The sequence below is a fragment of the Nanorana parkeri genome, unplaced genomic scaffold, assembly GCF_000935625.1.
Source record: "Nanorana parkeri isolate BGI_ZX_2015 unplaced genomic scaffold, ASM93562v1 scaffold676, whole genome shotgun sequence".
Lineage (NCBI taxonomy): Eukaryota > Metazoa > Chordata > Amphibia > Anura > Dicroglossidae > Nanorana > Nanorana parkeri.
In genome coordinates this window covers 740,318-760,277 of record NW_017306944.1, presented here as the reverse complement: position 1 = coordinate 760,277, position 19,960 = coordinate 740,318, and the positions used below count along the sequence as shown (strand labels likewise).

General features: G+C 39.8%; 1 protein-coding gene across 1 annotated transcript in view; it reads left to right on the top strand.

Moving 5' to 3' along the window:
* The window catches only part of CACNA2D1 (calcium voltage-gated channel auxiliary subunit alpha2delta 1), a gene marked incomplete at its 5' end in the record, with an annotated part of 205,838 nt that overhangs the window by 162,584 nt on the left and 23,294 nt on the right, over positions 1-19,960 (top strand). Inside the window, 5 exons of the mRNA XM_018563565.1 lie at positions 4,007-4,069; positions 7,734-7,837; positions 8,282-8,368; positions 15,173-15,240; positions 18,845-18,886. Coding sequence (XP_018419067.1) covers positions 4,007-4,069; positions 7,734-7,837; positions 8,282-8,368; positions 15,173-15,240; positions 18,845-18,886 — 364 coding nt within the window. The remainder of the gene's footprint in view (positions 1-4,006; positions 4,070-7,733; positions 7,838-8,281; positions 8,369-15,172; positions 15,241-18,844; positions 18,887-19,960) is intronic.

The window sequence follows — 19,960 nt, the reverse complement described above, 5'->3', positions numbered from 1 at the left end:
AAGTCTCCTCCAACCACCCACACACCCTCTGCAAATAGGGACAGGTGATCTAGTACCTGTTCCAGGTAGGAGATCTGATGTAAATTGGGGAGATATAGATTAGCAAAAGTCCAAAGTTGACCTCCTAAGGTCCCTTTGACAAAAAGGGCTCAACCTTCTGGACAAGACCACGTATCCACAAGCTTCCAGTTGGAGTTACGATGGAGAAGAATGCTTACCCCTTTAGTTTTAGTATCTGGTGTGGAGCAATGATAAGCATGAGGGTAGTAACAGTTGTGGAATTTGGGGACCTGGTCTGTCCGAAAGTGGGACAAAGCAAATTTCAGCTCGCAACCTTAAACTCCTGCAAAACCATAGATCTCTTCTCGGGCGTGTTCAATCCCTTGACATTGTGGGATGCCAGGGACAACAAGCTAATGGAGGACAAATCCTCAATAGGAACTGCACCAGGGGGGGGGGGAACCTCTGATGCGTTCAGGGCCTAGATGGGGAAATAGGTTTAAGACTAAGGTAACGGAGCCATGGGAGAGCTCCGGGCATCGACTTTCGGTATGTTTGTATAATACATAACTGAACATCATCGAGAACAGAAGATAACATTTAAAGGCACTAAATCCACAGATAGTGGGCTGCAGAGTTATACAATGAGGGTTGTATCAAAGTATAAGTAAACAATAAACCACAACATTAACTTTTTCTTACTCTATGTCCACCTCCCTGTGGCTCCTTCCTCCCCCAACCCCCCTCTTCCGCTGTCCTGTGAGCTTAAGAAGCAGGGACAGAGGGGAGTGCGTGGGACCCCCTGAGCCTCAGACACCAGGTCTCCAGTCATTAATAGACCGCCAATAAGATAATTTGGGAGCAAGGAATGTGGCTCTGATCTATCGGGTAACCGTATCCAGGTATAACCGCTAATGCGTGAGTTCAGAGGTCCCTCCCACACATGGAACCCAGTGAGAAATCAACAGGAGGGGGAGAGGGAGGAATCATGTCAACCCGTGCGTACGAGTGCCCACGTGTCTCGCCTCCAAGGCTTAGGACTCCGGAGGGCCGTCGCCGCCCGGGGTGCATAAGGTCAGAAACCAGGACCCTGATCACAGATCCCAAACTGGCAAACAAAAACTGTATAGGAAACACTTCAGAGGAGGAATCATGTGAGTTAGACCCAATTATGTAGACAAGATATATGAAAAGGGAAGGGCACTAGACCAGCCCAGTGGACCCCTGCCGTAGTGAGGTATAGGCAGGTATAGTTGTAAAAAAAAACATGTAGGGTGGTCTCATTCCCAATCTTCCCCCCTCAAACTTGGGGGGAAGATGGGGATATCTTTACCGGAAGGGCTAGGCACCTGTATGGTGGTACAGTATGGCGGGATAATCCACAGCGAAGGTCCAGAAGTCCGCATCTTGCTCATCCTGAAGAAAACAGAGCACAGCAAATTACTTGGAGGAGACAAGAGACAGTCAGCCAGTAAAGGAACAGTGGCTCATGTAGGAGCACAGCTCGGGTGGGTTACAGCAGCATTGGGAATCAGGCCTTGCGGGTATTCGTGGGTCCGGTACAGGGCCCAGTCCTCCGAGTGATGTTATGAGGGCTGTCGGAGACCCTGCCAGAGGTGCGCGGTCGGTAGGGAGCATTATTTTGGGGAGGAGCCATCTCGGTTGCGTATGCGATCACCAGGCGGCTCCAGAGAGGGGCGAAGCCAGTCCGGTACTGCGACACAGTCGATCTCCAGGAAGGTGAACAAGGCAGGTAGATCCGCGGGGTCTTCAGTACAAAGGTGACTTCCGATTTCCGAACTAACAGATGGAACGGAAAACCCCATCTGTAGGTAGCACCTGAGCTTTGTATAGCCTCCAGTAGCGGTCGACGTATATGTCTCATAAGCAGGATACGCCTAGAGAAACCCGGATACAGTTGGATAGTCGCACATTACATAATGAAAAAAAATATTCTGCAGATTACATCTCTAGGTTTGTTCGAGGCCTGTGGTCTGGGGCCTAAACATTATTCCGTCTGCCCCGATTATCCAAGTCATCCAAGTGAAGGATAGTGGCAGATAGTTGTTGTTGCTCTGCCGTATGCGAGGGGGCCACTCTTCTGGAAGGTGAGCCGGGGTCACAAATAGCCTCTTAAAGGCAGTTTTGGGGGTATATTGCGACCCCTTTGTCTTGCCTCCCTTTTTCATAGCGCCTGGAAGGGAATACTGGTGAATGTAGATGCATTCTAAGCTCTCTTTCTAGCAGGATACCAGCTAGTATGCCTGCTGTGCCAAGCTAATTTCTGCTAGTAGGCACTTTTTAAAATTAAATACCAGCATCTTAACCATGCAGAGCCAACCTGTTCAAAATATACAGGAATATTACTGGACAGCATACCATATGTTACTGTTTATAATTAATTTATGCCTTATTACAATTAAAATGAATTACATATTTGAATGTGGGATTAGAACCTCTTGTCTTTATTTCTCAGTACTGACTGTGATTCTTCCTTAACCAATTTTTAGTGATTCCAACAATCAGTTCAATGTCCTAGCATTAGATGAATCAACCTCTATGTCCTGTATTGGTAAAATAAAGCATTACATTGATTTGCTGCTGTGAACATAATTCCAGATTTAGTTTTTCGATGTAAGTCCTAGTCATTATTTTCAGAACATTGACTTTCTTTGATTTGTATTTTATTTTATTTTACTGTATTTTAAAGTAAATGTATGGTGCTTTATTTTTTATTTATTTACTATTTACAGTTCTAAAAAAATTAAATTTTTTTTTTTTATTCTCAGGTAAATATAGGAAATATTGCATTTGCATTTTCACCGAATTATACACTCCTTTTTATTATAATTCAATGTTAATCCTAACAGCTTTGATAGGAAAGCCTGTTTATGGAGCTTATATGTATGGAGCTTAATAGCTGCAATTTCCAAGTACATCAGCCAGAGGAGTGACTAATTCACCACCCTTCATGCCGTTTTCTTACGGGGCCACGTGGACAGCGTTTGCTGTGTTCTCTTTAGAAAACGAATGATATTCTATGACACCAAAGGATGTCATAATAATTGTAAACAAAGATAAACAACATCAGTTTAAAAAAACATATAAATAAAAATTCATTCAAAACCATTACAGTTTCCCTTTAAAAGGGGGCATGTATATTAAAGGATCAGTTCACTTAAAATGGCTATTGGATATATAATTTTTTTGTAGTCACTGAAAAGTTGGATTTGTTTCTCAGGGATTCCAGTGGCAAGATTTGCAGTAGATTTTATCTCCATGTCTTGTAGTCTTTCTCTGCTTTCCTCTGTCTCCAGTAAGAAAAATCTTACCCCTCCTGCTGATATACAATAAATAAAAAGCCCAACAGGGAACAAAAAGAGTGTTTTTTGTGGAGAGGTTAATTTTATATTCCTTTAATGGAAACCTGTGCTTTTCCTGTTAAGAGCAATGCAACAGCTTTGCTTTACTGTTAGCTCCTTAGCACCAGCTACTCCACTTCTCTCCCCCTTGCCACTCTGTTCACATAGTATGTCTGCATATGGAGAGCATGCAACTTGTTCCCCTTCATTCCTCGTGATAGCACTGTTGCTTTACAGTTGGCTGCTCAAGCTCACATCACTGTTACATGTAGGGCAGAGAAAGAGAGTACTTGTGACTTGAAAGAGAAAGGGCAGTTGATCACTTGCTTTTTCATATCCTGAATTACTTAGTATGTCACTTCGCTTGCCCAGGTGAATGGAGTGGTAGGCTGTGAAGGGAACATATAAGCAGTTGGTATGGCTGGCTATAAAGTGAACTGGTTTCTTTGCCCTACATAGGCAAATCAAACATTGACTTTAAATAACGAGTGTGTCCTATAATTAAATTCCTGTTTGATTCAGCCTTCCTCTTTGAAGCAACATGAATGGGACTGAAATTAATGTGGTTAGTTGCATTTACAGTGTGGCTAAATTGTTTTTGCTGTTTAGTATTTAAGTTGTTTATAAATGTTCTGCTCTTTCAGAAAGGGGGTCTCTGCTAGATTTGTAGCTACAGATGGTGGGATCACAAGAGTGTATCCAAAAAGGTAATGTGCCATTATCAGTTCTTAAAACATATTTAGGGCATGTATTGTGAAAAAATATATAGAGTATTCTGTAAGCAAAAATGCTGGTGAGTTAATTGGCTTATGCATTAATAGATAGCAGGCTACTTTTACAGTGGGAACGTAGCTTGTTCGATTCACATGCAAAAAAGTACAAATGGTTGTCTTTTCTGCAGGTATGTTATCATAGGCAGTTTGATGGGAGCAGGACGATATAATACCAATGCTAGTATTCCAGCAGTAGATAAAACATACAGCTGTCACAATGATATAACCATGAAGTGTCACCATTGCTCTTACAACACTTTAGAACTGTCACTCTATTCTATCACTGTCGCTGATTACCAGTGTAAAAAAAGGAATTATTAATGTGCAAATTTCTTTCGGTGGGTGTCATTCCAACTTATCCCTGCCTACTACTAAAAGCAGGTTTATATAATTAAAAACATTGTTTTGACATAACTGCACAAATATAGATAAAGGATTTTTTTTTTTACATGAATGAAAAAAATTATATTCCGATACTAATCAGAATACATATACTGTATACTTTATTGTAAAATTCCATTAAATACTTTCAAATTTAAAACAAAATGCCAGTAAACATTGTAAATTATATTTTCCTTATTTACATACCTTTTATTGGTCATATGACAGTTTCATTCTTTATTGGTATGATGCATTTAAGATCACTGAAAGTGTAATTAGAAAGAACTCTTACAATAAAATATATATAGTATTTTGTATCTACATTCTTTCTGTGGTTTAATGGGTATTCCACCTTGACACCACCTTATAAAACCATCTGGAACTGTTGCTTAAAATGTCATGCAGTGTTGATTATTTTTACAACTCAAGAATATGACTCATGCTGCTTTCTGGATACAGTTGCATTATAACATTTGTATCGCAATGCACGCCATGAAAATAAACCCAAGTCTAATAGCATAAATATATAGCTAAAAGCACATTAGGAAACCAAAAGAGATACACAATGCATTTTAAGTATGTGCCTTATGGCTTCATTTGAATCCATGGTCTATGTAATAAAATTAGGAAACATACCGTATTTTTCGCTCCATAAGACGCACTTTTTTTCCCCCCAAAAGGAGGGGGAAAATGTGCCTGCGTCTTATTGAGTGAATCCCGACGCCCAAGACATGCAATTTCGGGCACCGGGCGAGTAGTAGGAGCCACTGCTCGTTTAATACGAGTGATCTAATGAAATCACTCGTATTAAAGCCGAGCAGCGGCGATCAAGTTCAGCAGCAGGAGCCACTGCTCGTTCAATACGAGTGATCTAATGAGATCACTCGTATTAAAACCGAGCAGCGGCGACGATCGAGATCACCATAGAGCAGACGAAGAACGGACTTTCTTCGTCTGCTCTGTGTGATCACTGAGACCGTGGCGCTGTAATCACAGCGCCACCTGTCTCAGCGGTCACTAACTGCAGCTTCTGTCACAGCTCCTGTCATAGAAGCTGTGTCAGAAGCTACAGTCTGTCGAGTGCTCCATAAGGCGCGCCGGACCTCCCTGCGTCCTATGGTGCGGTGCGTCTTATGGACCGCAAAATATGGTAATTTATAATTTATCATCAGACTGTACAGTAAGTTGCAAAATTAAATCTATATTTTTTATATTGCTTCAATAATAAAGGTATATAAGTAGGATCCAGTGTGAATTTACATATACTCCTACTACAAACACACACACACACACACACACACACACACACACACATATATATATATATATATACACTATATTGCCAAAAGTATTGGGACACACAAATCATTGGATTCAGGTGTTCCGTGAAATTTCCTTGCTACTAAATATTCCACGGTCAACTGTTAGTGGTATTATAACAAAGCAGAAGCCACTGGGAACAACAGCAAGTTAGCCACGAAGTGGTAGGCCACGTAAAATGACAGAGCGGGGTCAGCGCATGCTGAAGTGCCCAGTGCACAGAAGTCGCCAACTGTCTGCAGAGTCAATAGCTACAGACCTCCAAACTTCATGGGGCCTTCAGATTGGCACAACAACAGTGCATAGAGAACTTCATGGAATGGGTTTCCATGGCCGAGCAGCTGCATCCAAGCCTTACATCACCAAGTGCAATGCAAAGTGTCGGATGCAGTGGTGTAAAGCACGCCGCCACTAAATTTTAGAGAAGTGGAGACGTGTTCTCTGGAGTGACAAATCACGCTTCTCTGTCTGGCAATCCGATGGACGTGTCTGGGTTTGGCGCTTGCCAGGAGAACGGTACTTGCCTGACTGCAATGTGCCAAGTATAAAGTTTGGTGGAGGGGGGCGGATTGTGTTGTGGGGTTGTTTTTCAGGGGTTAGGCTTGGCCCCTTTGTTCCTGTGAGGGGAACTATTAAGGAATCAGCATACCAAGACGTTTTGGACAATTTCATGCTCCCAACTTTGTGGGAACAGTTTGGGGATAGCTCCTTCCAGATCCAACATAACTGCGCACCAGTGCACAAAGCAAAGTCCATAAAGACATGGATGAGTGAGTTTGGGGTTGAGGAACCTGACTGGCCTGCACAGAGTCCTGACCTCAACCCGATACAACACCTGTGGGATGAATTAGAGTGCAGACTGCGAGCCAGGCCTTCTCGTCCAACATCAGTACCTGACCTCACTAATGCGCTTCTGGAAGAATGGTCAAACATTCCCATAGACACACTCCTAAACCATATGGACAGCCTTCCCAGAAGAGTTGAAACTGTTATAACTGCAAAGAGTGTGCCAACTCAATATTGAACCCTACGGACTAAGACTGGGATGCCATTAAAGTTCATCTGTGTGTAAAGGCAGGCGTCCCAATTCTTTTGGCAATATAGTGTATGTCATATCTCTGGTGCAAGTATGAGACCAAAAAATGTTTACAAACGTATTTGTGTTTAGGAATGATGAAGTGTCTGTAATTCTTTATTTCAGCTTTAGAGCTTTACACTGAGTCGCCAGATTATTATGACCACCTGATGTTTGTAGGCAAATTAGCTATAATTAGCTATAATTTCATGCTGAAGTTGCTAGAGGGCCAGACCCTTATAAATAGGGAAGCAGGTTGTTTACCAAGACAGTAGATGTGATTTTTTTTCTGAAGATATGGGTAAACAACGCGATTTAACAGCCTTCGAACGTGGGATGATTGTTGGCCCTCGGAGCCATGGAGCGAGTATAAGCAAAACAGCAGAATTCGATAAATGTTCAAGAGCAACTGTTGTTGAAGTTGTTTAAAGACTGGACTGTCAGCCGAAAATCTGGGTCTGAACGTGCGAATTGTGGCCGTCAGCGACTAGTCAATGTTAGGGCAGAACAGAGAATGGCAAGACTGGTACAAGACAACAGAACGACAACAGTCCAGTGTCAGATTCCTCACATCACCTTTCAACATCTCGTGGAATCAGGAGGCGCCCTAACGAAGTCATCTCTTGGAGTCATCTCGGGGCCCAACGAAGTACTCATGGGGTGGTCATAATATTCTGGCGACTCAGTGTATATTTGCAGGACTCCTGCCTTTGTGATATCACATGCCAAAGTTATGAATAGCATTAGGTTAGCTCTGTAACCTAGCTTTGTAACCTTTATTGTTAATATTACACAATGTTTGTTTGTTTTTTATACTTTTAGTGCTGGGGAGTACTGGTTCGAAGACCCTGAAACGTATGAGGATAGTTTTTACAAGCGCAGTTTGGACAATGACAATTATATTTTTACAGCCCCTTATTTCAACAGTAAGTTTTCACTAATTTTGTGGTGTGATGTATACCCTAATGATAGGGGGACTACATTTAAGATTAAGCATGAGATTTAACTAACAATGGATCCCACAGTGTTAATGCTAGGTATTGTAGTTTTACTTTGTGTCTTTATTTTCCAAACGGTCAGTTTCAAAGTTGTCAAAGTGGATACAGCTAATATGAAGAGATTTATTTTTTATGTCAGCATTGTTTCATTTAACCTAGGAATAGCTCTTACATTTGTCCCTTTCTCACATATGATATAACTATGCTCTAATCGTATTCCCTTGACTATCTTCCACTAAAGCAAAAGCTACTTTGATCTGGTATAAATGCTGCAACTTGGTTTAGATATCTATGATGCTTCTTGCATTCTGCTTCTGTCAGTTTCTGTTCTTATATACATTTTATACACTTTGTGCAATATTGTTTGACTAGGAACCGGGCTTGCTTCTTATGAAAATGGTATAATGGTTAGCAAAGCAGTGGAAATAACTATTAATGGTAAACTACTTAAGCCGGCTGGTGAGTACCCTTATTAGTTGATACATCATTAAAATTTGCACTTTTCTTGTAGTAGGGCATGTTAGCATTATCAGATCCTATTATTATTTTAAGGAAAAAAGTCTCTTCATTTATAGTCTGTTCCCTTTCTTACCATAAATTAAAAAAACAGTGCTTCCAGGCTCCCTTATATGGCCTAAAATTCTAGGCTTTTATGCCTGGCCTAAAATATGACATGGTGCAGTCTATTGTTTTCTGTAAGGATGAACCTGTGTGAGACATAAAGGCTTAGGCAAGGTGAACAGTGAAGCACAACGTGGATATGCACTGAACAAATGTGGCTCCCTCATGTAAATAATTGCAAACTAAACATAGAAACAATATTTCTAAAACAGTAAAACCACCTGACAAGGTTATTGACATTTAAAAGACAATGGGGGGAATTTAGCAAAGCAATCAATTACAACAGTTTTGGCCTCTTAGATCATTTTGTTTATGTGCAAATCTGTCTTTCAACATGTGCCCCTGTTTTTACCTGAGCTTGCACTACTTTTCCAACTGCACGTGTTTTGCACCTGTTTTCATCAGAGCTTGCACTACTTTTTCAGTTGCACCTTTTTTGCACCTGTTTTCATCTGCACTTGTCCTGCGGCTGTCTGAAACTGGAGCATCACCTAAGAAAACAATCACAACTTAAGATGCCCCCATGACCACTTCTTCAAGAAGCAACAGTTAAGCTTTTTGCCTGGAGTTACAAGTCTTCTTTCCTGGAGTCTATTTAACCTAATTTATCAACAACATTACATTAGCATCATAAATCTGGTGCAAACATATTCCGTGCAAATTCAAACACTCGCAATTGCTATGATAAATTCCCTCCAATGTCATCTTGCCCTTGTAGAGCTAAGTGATAGTGTTGACGCGAAGCCCCACCACTGAATTCATTACACTTCACTTACCTTAGATACCTTGACACTGCTTCCTCCTTCACAGCTGGTGACAATACCTGGCACTTCTGAGTATGAAGGGGCATGTGAAGACCTCTCTTGGTGTTCAGATCTAGCAACCAGTTGCTAGGAAGGGTTTGAATCTCTTTGGTTTTGCCCTATAAGTGCAAACTGCATTCACTATATTTTTAAAGCAATCACACACAGTAGTAATTTCCAAATCATAGCAACTGCCCATGTACAGCAAAGTATTGTTCTAAAGCAAAGTGTGCAGTGACACGGACACCTTTCCATAAAGCAACACATTAAACGAGAACCTCCTAAATTAACCTATTAATAGTAAAATAAACAGGTTGCTATTGCTGAGCTTCTTCTGAAAATGCTACTTGCTTGGCAATGTCTCCCAGGAGTACTTTCTAAAACACCAAAAGAAGCACGAGTACCTTTTCAAAAAATCACACTGCACCATGTTGCATTGATGTGCACAGGCAATTTTAAGAATAATGTGATGCATTGTCATGCAGTGTGGTGCAACAGTAGACACAGAAAAAGTTGCACTAGTGTGAACGGGGCTTATATCAATAATTGAAATATACATCTAGCAGCTAATGTCTAACAAAGTCTGAAGTTCTGCCTAGCATACTTGTTCTAAGTTTACTGTAACAACCAGGCAACTAATAATTTTCAAAACAAGGTCACAAATAGCAGACCCTTATTTCTCTCATAATAAGTTTCCTATTGTGAATAGGAATTGCGTTTTTTGTGTTAAATAAATTGTAATGAATGCATTTTGCATGTTTCTTGAAGATGCCTATGATATTTATTAAAAAGTGTATTTTATGTATTCTTAGCATAGGCTAGACTTACCTATTACATTGCTGTACTGATATCTTCACTGTGCAGCCTGCTTGACACTGAACATCATCTGGACAAAATCTTCTAAAAAGTACTCGTGTGTGCAGCACAGTCTTTATTTTTTTCAGTTGTAACTTTGTCAATCAGACTGTTGGCTGGCTTTTAACAAAAGCAAATAAAGACTAGAGAGCTCAAGTACAACCCATAAGAATTATGAAGATATTGTGAAATTTCCTTGCTACTAAATATTCCACGGTCAACTGTTAGTGGTATTATAACAAAGCAGAAGCCACTGGGAACAACAGCAAGTTAGCCACGAAGTGGTAGGCCACGTAAAATGACAGAGCGGGGTCAGCGCATGCTGAAGTGCCCAGTGCACAGAAGTCGCCAACTGTCTGCAGAGTCAATAGCTACAGACCTCCAAACTTCATGGGGCCTTCAGATTGGCACAACAACAGTGCATAGAGAACTTCATGGAATGGGTTTCCATGGCCGAGCAGCTGCATCCAAGCCTTACATCACCAAGTGCAATGCAAAGTGTCGGATGCAGTGGTGTAAAGCACGCCGCCACTAAATTTTAGAGAAGTGGAGACGTGTTCTCTGGAGTGACAAATCACGCTTCTCTGTCTGGCAATCCGATGGACGTGTCTGGGTTTGGCGCTTGCCAGGAGAACGGTACTTGCCTGACTGCAATGTGCCAAGTATAAAGTTTGGTGGAGGGGGGCGGATTGTGTTGTGGGGTTGTTTTTCAGGGGTTAGGCTTGGCCCCTTTGTTCCTGTGAGGGGAACTATTAAGGAATCAGCATACCAAGACGTTTTGGACAATTTCATGCTCCCAACTTTGTGGGAACAGTTTGGGGATAGCTCCTTCCAGATCCAACATAACTGCGCACCAGTGCACAAAGCAAAGTCCATAAAGACATGGATGAGTGAGTTTGGGGTTGAGGAACCTGACTGGCCTGCACAGAGTCCTGACCTCAACCCGATACAACACCTGTGGGATGAATTAGAGTGCAGACTGCGAGCCAGGCCTTCTCGTCCAACATCAGTACCTGACCTCACTAATGCGCTTCTGGAAGAATGGTCAAACATTCCCATAGACACACTCCTAAACCATATGGACAGCCTTCCCAGAAGAGTTGAAACTGTTATAACTGCAAAGAGTGTGCCAACTCAATATTGAACCCTACGGACTAAGACTGGGATGCCATTAAAGTTCATCTGTGTGTAAAGGCAGGCGTCCCAATTCTTTTGGCAATATAGTGTATGTCATATCTCTGGTGCAAGTATGAGACCAAAAAATGTTTACAAACGTATTTGTGTTTAGGAATGATGAAGTGTCTGTAATTCTTTATTTCAGCTTTAGAGCTTTACACTGAGTCGCCAGATTATTATGACCACCTGATGTTTGTAGGCAAATTAGCTATAATTAGCTATAATTTCATGCTGAAGTTGCTAGAGGGCCAGACCCTTATAAATAGGGAAGCAGGTTGTTTACCAAGACAGTAGATGTGATTTTTTTTCTGAAGATATGGGTAAACAACGCGATTTAACAGCCTTCGAACGTGGGATGATTGTTGGCCCTCGGAGCCATGGAGCGAGTATAAGCAAAACAGCAGAATTCGATAAATGTTCAAGAGCAACTGTTGTTGAAGTGTTTTAAAGACTGGACTGTCAGCCGAAAATCTGGGTCTGAACGTGCGAATTGTGGCCGTCAGCGACTAGTCAATGTTAGGGCAGAACAGAGAATGGCAAGACTGGTACAAGACAACAGAACGACAACAGTCCAGTGTCAGATTCCTCACATCACCTTTCAACATCTCGTGGAATCAGGAGGCGCCCTAACGAAGTCATCTCTTGGAGTCATCTCGGGGCCCAACGAAGTACTCATGGGGTGGTCATAATATTCTGGCGACTCAGTGTATATTTGCAGGACTCCTGCCTTTGTGATATCACATGCCAAAGTTATGAATAGCATTAGGTTAGCTCTGTAACCTAGCTTTGTAACCTTTATTGTTAATATTACACAATGTTTGTTTGTTTTTTATACTTTTAGTGCTGGGGAGTACTGGTTCGAAGACCCTGAAACGTATGAGGATAGTTTTTACAAGCGCAGTTTGGACAATGACAATTATATTTTTACAGCCCCTTATTTCAACAGTAAGTTTTCACTAATTTTGTGGTGTGATGTATACCCTAATGATAGGGGGACTACATTTAAGATTAAGCATGAGATTTAACTAACAATGGATCCCACAGTGTTAATGCTAGGTATTGTAGTTTTACTTTGTGTCTTTATTTTCCAAACGGTCAGTTTCAAAGTTGTCAAAGTGGATACAGCTAATATGAAGAGATTTATTTTTTATGTCAGCATTGTTTCATTTAACCTAGGAATAGCTCTTACATTTGTCCCTTTCTCACATATGATATAACTATGCTCTAATCGTATTCCCTTGACTATCTTCCACTAAAGCAAAAGCTACTTTGATCTGGTATAAATGCTGCAACTTGGTTTAGATATCTATGATGCTTCTTGCATTCTGCTTCTGTCAGTTTCTGTTCTTATATACATTTTATACACTTTGTGCAATATTGTTTGACTAGGAACCGGGCTTGCTTCTTATGAAAATGGTATAATGGTTAGCAAAGCAGTGGAAATAACTATTAATGGTAAACTACTTAAGCCGGCTGGTGAGTACCCTTATTAGTTGATACATCATTAAAATTTGCACTTTTCTTGTAGTAGGGCATGTTAGCATTATCAGATCCTATTATTATTTTAAGGAAAAAAGTCTCTTCATTTATAGTCTGTTCCCTTTCTTACCATAAATTAAAAAAACAGTGCTTCCAGGCTCCCTTATATGGCCTAAAATTCTAGGCTTTTATGCCTGGCCTAAAATATGACATGGTGCAGTCTATTGTTTTCTGTAAGGATGAACCTGTGTGAGACATAAAGGCTTAGGCAAGGTGAACAGTGAAGCACAACGTGGATATGCACTGAACAAATGTGGCTCCCTCATGTAAATAATTGCAAACTAAACATAGAAACAATATTTCTAAAACAGTAAAACCACCTGACAAGGTTATTGACATTTAAAAGACAATGGGGGGAATTTAGCAAAGCAATCAATTACAACAGTTTTGGCCTCTTAGATCATTTTGTTTATGTGCAAATCTGTCTTTCAACATGTGCCCCTGTTTTTACCTGAGCTTGCACTACTTTTCCAACTGCACGTGTTTTGCACCTGTTTTCATCAGAGCTTGCACTACTTTTTCAGTTGCACCTTTTTTGCACCTGTTTTCATCTGCACTTGTCCTGCGGCTGTCTGAAACTGGAGCATCACCTAAGAAAACAATCACAACTTAAGATGCCCCCATGACCACTTCTTCAAGAAGCAACAGTTAAGCTTTTTGCCTGGAGTTACAAGTCTTCTTTCCTGGAGTCTATTTAACCTAATTTATCAACAACATTACATTAGCATCATAAATCTGGTGCAAACATATTCCGTGCAAATTCAAACACTCGCAATTGCTATGATAAATTCCCTCCAATGTCATCTTGCCCTTGTAGAGCTAAGTGATAGTGTTGACGCGAAGCCCCACCACTGAATTCATTACACTTCACTTACCTTAGATACCTTGACACTGCTTCCTCCTTCACAGCTGGTGACAATACCTGGCACTTCTGAGTATGAAGGGGCATGTGAAGACCTCTCTTGGTGTTCAGATCTAGCAACCAGTTGCTAGGAAGGGTTTGAATCTCTTTGGTTTTGCCCTATAAGTGCAAACTGCATTCACTATATTTTTAAAGCAATCACACACAGTAGTAATTTCCAAATCATAGCAACTGCCCATGTACAGCAAAGTATTGTTCTAAAGCAAAGTGTGCAGTGACACGGACACCTTTCCATAAAGCAACACATTAAACGAGAACCTCCTAAATTAACCTATTAATAGTAAAATAAACAGGTTGCTATTGCTGAGCTTCTTCTGAAAATGCTACTTGCTTGGCAATGTCTCCCAGGAGTACTTTCTAAAACACCAAAAGAAGCACGAGTACCTTTTCAAAAAATCACACTGCACCATGTTGCATTGATGTGCACAGGCAATTTTAAGAATAATGTGATGCATTGTCATGCAGTGTGGTGCAACAGTAGACACAGAAAAAGTTGCACTAGTGTGAACGGGGCTTATATCAATAATTGAAATATACATCTAGCAGCTAATGTCTAACAAAGTCTGAAGTTCTGCCTAGCATACTTGTTCTAAGTTTACTGTAACAACCAGGCAACTAATAATTTTCAAAACAAGGTCACAAATAGCAGACCCTTATTTCTCTCATAATAAGTTTCCTATTGTGAATAGGAATTGCGTTTTTTGTGTTAAATAAATTGTAATGAATGCATTTTGCATGTTTCTTGAAGATGCCTATGATATTTATTAAAAAGTGTATTTTATGTATTCTTAGCATAGGCTAGACTTACCTATTACATTGCTGTACTGATATCTTCACTGTGCAGCCTGCTTGACACTGAACATCATCTGGACAAAATCTTCTAAAAAGTACTCGTGTGTGCAGCACAGTCTTTATTTTTTTCAGTTGTAACTTTGTCAATCAGACTGTTGGCTGGCTTTTAACAAAAGCAAATAAAGACTAGAGAGCTCAAGTACAACCCATAAGAATTATGAAGATATCAGGCAAAGACTTGCAGTGTGGGGTAGGCACCACAGTAAAGATCTTCTGACAACAGTTTTGAAGTTAGGTATAATCTGAAATACTGAGGAAGAGAGGAAGAGTCCAATGGCACCAAAAGTGCATTTACCCTCTAAGGCAAATAAGTCTACAGGGCCATTTAATGGTTAGAACAACCTGATTGAATGTATTTTCAGCCTTCCAAATGTAGCTGTTGGCTGCTAAATTTTACAGTCAAAAAAAACTTTTACAACTTTCCTGGAATAGGAATTTGTTTAAGCCTCTTACAAATATACATAGTTACAGGAATTTCACCTATTTGTGTTTTAGTTGTTGGAGTTAAAATAGACTTCGAAAATTGGATGAGGAATTTTACAACTTTTACCACTATAGAATCGGTATGTATATATTTTTATTTTGTGAATCCTACAAGGGCAAATTTGTGGTGAATATCTAAACTATAAACTCTAATATGTGTGCTACGTAGGGATGCACCGATACCAAGTACAGTACTCTGTACAAGTATATGTACAGATACTTTTCGAGCCCCAAGACTAGACTAGAGAAAAATTCAAAAGTTAGGAGGCAGCTGTCATGTGTAAGGAGCATCTCTGCCTGCTGTCAATCAGCAGAGGAGCAACCTTAAGTTCTCCATCAGGTCCACCTCTGTTGATTGACAGCAGGCAGTGGGCGGGTGCAATAGCCAGTCCGTTATTGACTACTGCTATTTAAAAGAGCCAATAACAGGTTGGCTATTGTGGTCAGCTGCTGGAATGGAGAATGATCGCGCGGACAGGAGAGGAGAGCGGACGCCGTGGAGGGATGAGTAGACAGCACGGTGAGGAAGCTCACAGACTGTCGGAGGTTTCTCCTTACAATATTTAACCTAATTAGTTTACTTACAGTTGTGTGAAAAAGTGTTGGCCCCCTTCCTGATTTTTCATTGTTTTGCACGTTTGTCACACTTTAATGTTTCAGATTATCAAACAAATTTAAATATTAGTTAAAGATAACACAAGTAAACACAACATGTAGTTTTTAAAGGAAGGTTTTTATTATTAAGGGAAAACAAAGTCCAAACCCACATGGCCCTGTGTGAAAAAGTGTTTGCCCCTAAACCTAATAACTGGTTGGGCCACCCTTAGCAGCAAGAACTGCAATCAAGCGTTTGCGATAACTTGCAATGAGTGTGTGCGCTGTGCAGGAATTTTGGTCCACTCATTTTTGCAGAATTGTTGTAATTCCGCCACATTGGAAGGTTTTTGAGCATGAACCGCCTTTTTAAGGTCATGCCACAACATCTCAATAGGATTCAGGTCAGGACTTTGACAAGGCCACTCCAAAGTCTTCATTTTGTTTTTCGTCAGCCATTCAGAGGTGGACTTGCTGGTGTGTTTTGGATCATTGTCCTGCTGCAGAACCCAAGTTTGCTTCAGCTTGAGGTCAGTGTTCTGTAAACCTGTCCTCTTAAAGTGGCCATTACAGTGGTGTTGATGGTGTAATATACTGTTGCATGACCAATAAATACCTTCTGATCAGAACAACCCTAAAATTTCTTCCTTCACTGCCTTTTTTTGGAGGGGCAAGTGCCTCTCTCTATTTCATATCGGGATCCAAATACTGTCAAGTACAAGATCAAGAACATCCCGACAAGCATCAAGCATGTCCATCCCTTTTCTGTGCAGAGACAGACATATTCTCTACAAGCTTTACATTAGATTTCTTGACCCCTACCGGTGCATCTTTCAACCTTACTGAGTACACATATTTTATTTTATTTTGATTCTTTCAAAAACTTATATAGTTTCTGATACAAACTACTAGATGTATTTGTTTTCCTTCAGTGATATTGTATCCTCCTTCTTCTTTCTCCTGACTGGAGAATTGTATTATCTCTTAAAACTTTTTTCTCCTCTTGTCCAATTGAGGAGGATCCTCTTTACTTCATCTCCCCTTCACACAGCAGGAAGTGAAAGTAAATCTCTCCGCAGTGAGGGAAAATCCTCTCTTGAACATTTCTCACATTAACAGGTGTTTCAACTTGAAGATTTCCCCTCTGTTCCTGTTCTGGTGACAACTGTAAAAATTCAGATTCCTCATTACAGAAAGGGTGATTCTTCCCAACAGGGAGATAGACAGCAATAAAAACCTGTCAGAATGTATAAACCTTACTTGTTCTATCCAAAACTAAACAAAATGTCTTTAGATATACTTTAAATTGTAACTAAGTCCAAGAACAAAATGTCATGTATTGCAGCTTAACAGTCCTTAGATTTGGTGGCTGCATTAGTTTTCTTTTTTTAGGCTCTTATTTCTTTGTTACCTAGTAATCCTGCCAGCACCACACTTGCTGCAATAGGGTGACAACACTACTGTGCTGTATCTGTGTGGGAGCAAGGTTGTCACCCTAGGACAGGAATTGTGTTAGGACTATGGAATACCCCCTATCACCTCATTTCCATAACACAGAGGATGGTGTTCAGTAGTTTATACAAAAGAACTAGGCAGAGCTGATAACACTGCTTGAGATTTCACTGCGGCAGAGTCCTCAGGAAGTTAGGAACTTAGGTAGGATCAACAGGTGTTTATGCACTTATCAAACAGGGATAACAAAGGTATTTTTTATTTTTTTAACGTTACCTTTTACCAGACCAAAAGGGAGCAAGTAGCAGAGGTTCATTGTTAGTATCTACATAGGGTTTCCATACAGTTTACTACCAACTTACCAGTAGTTTAACACAATATGTAACATGAGGTACATTTTCAGAGCACAACTCTGCAGTACTGTTCCCATATATTAGACAGCAATTGAATTATGAAAGCACAATATTACCAATTGTTTGTATGTGAGTTAAAGGACATCTTCGTAATGGAATTGGGCATTCCCTTTACAGCAGGACACCCTGTTAACAACCTTTAAATCAGTCATTTATTAGTTTAGAAAAGTTAATTGAATTTTGTATTAGCCTACTGTGAGACAATCAGGCCAAAGACCGAACTACATTGTATTATCAGTCTAACACTATTTCCCAAATCATTTTTTGTACAAGTCATTCTGAATTGAGAAATCTGGTTGGATGACCATTGAAACGTCTTCAAGAAAAATACAGCAAGTCCAGTTGCCTTAACTTATTTTTTACAGATATACCATGACCTGAATGAATGAGAACCCTCACAGACAGTCTAACACTGAGAACATGTTCACAGTAGGGGGGGAAAACATAGATGGCCTCATTATTATTATGCTGCTGCTTACTTATTGCTCAGCCATCTAGGGTGAAGTGTGGACTCTAGAGGTGACACAATGTAATTCCTTAATTGTACCAGAGAAAATTGTGTCATCCTTCACTGTATGCTTTTTTTTCCTTTTGTAGTTAGCTATTTGTCAGGAGTTGACCTTTTTATATACTATATATGAAAATAAAGTATAAGGGAATTTGATATATATGAAAATAAAGTATTTAGTATTTGACTATAAATAGTTTGGAAGATTCTGCCAAAAAAACACATTTGATGGTCTTTTTGGAAGCTTTTAGCTCTGGTTAATACAGAAATGCAGACATTGGTTTCATCATGCAACCACATAAAACAAATGCTGATCTTATGAGCAGTGCAATTAATTGCTGCCTTGAAATGAATGAATTGTGACATTTAACATCTTACAACTATCAGTGTATATCACAAACAAATACCATTACTGTACTGTCTTATAATTAGCAATATTCATTGTGTGTGGGTTTGTGCACGTATAACATATAGTTAGTTTCTAATAGTATAACGTTTTAGCCACTATATAAATAAACTAATATTTGATTGTTGTATTGACAGATCATAAGTAACAAATATCAGATCTATTTGCCATATACTTCAACTTCTGTTTATGAAGGGAATGTGTGCTTCACTGTAAAACAATGTGCTGTTGTCTTGAGTTCAGACCGAGTGCTTGATTGTATCCCTCTGAGCTTGTCTTAATGAATACATTTTTCCATTTTCCCTCTGCAGTGCAGGGTTGATGAAGCCTGTAACTGTAAACTGGACAGCTCGGTAAGAGTCCTTAAACTAAAGTAAATTAGGATTCTGCTGCTACAGCTGTGGTTTTCCCAGCTGAAAAGACTGTGCTCACTTATAATTGTGAAGGAAATATGATATATACAGTTTAAGTAAAACGTTTTTAAGAGTATTATTTGTGGAAATGCTTTGCAGTCAAATGGCAGCATCAGTTTATTTTTGTCAGCTCATATATGGTGATGGACATTTATGTAAAATTGGAAAATTAGGGTATTTTTGTAACCTTTACTGTTGACAACTTTCCAGTGAATATTGTTTGTGTCTTCACTTCTCTCATAAATGTGTATGTCACAAAGACCTTGTTAAGTAGTATGACATTTAAAGCAAATCATTGATCAGGATAAACCTTGCTAATAATACCATCAGATGCCAGTATGTGCCTCTATTTTTTTTTAAATATAGCTCCAACCTGTCTTGAGAGCCTAACTCAGGGCATGCTGATGACTTTTTATGAAGATAGTGGAACATACTGGCACCTGTTGTTACTTACCCTCACACCATTAGTTTGGTATACAAAGCTTGTGTTCCAGTTAGGGATGTTCATATACCAAGTACCATACTCGGTACCAGTACAAGTGCATGCACAGATACTTTTCCAGCTCCAGGACTAAACTAGAGAAAAAATCGGAGAAAACTAGGAGGCAGCTGTCATTTTTGAGGCGCACACAGAGCTCCTGGGATTGGTACATCCCCATTTTAATGATTTTTTTAAAATAAATATATATGAGTAATGCAAGTACTGATACATTTTTGATTATTGTCATGTGACAGTTTTTATAAAACAATACAGAACAATGATTTCAGGACAGTGGTGGAGAGCCAGAGCCAGGTCTCAGCTGCAATAGCTGCAACCCTGGTAGTTTTCATGAAAATGCCAAATATCGGCACTGGTATCTATATAGAAGGTCTGTGTGATTAGATCACATGTTGATGGTTTATTATCAACAGGGAGCAGTAGTAGCAATTATGTTTTTTATTATTATTATTATTATCATTTATATTATTATTATTATTATTATTATTATTATTATTATTATTATGAAAACCTAA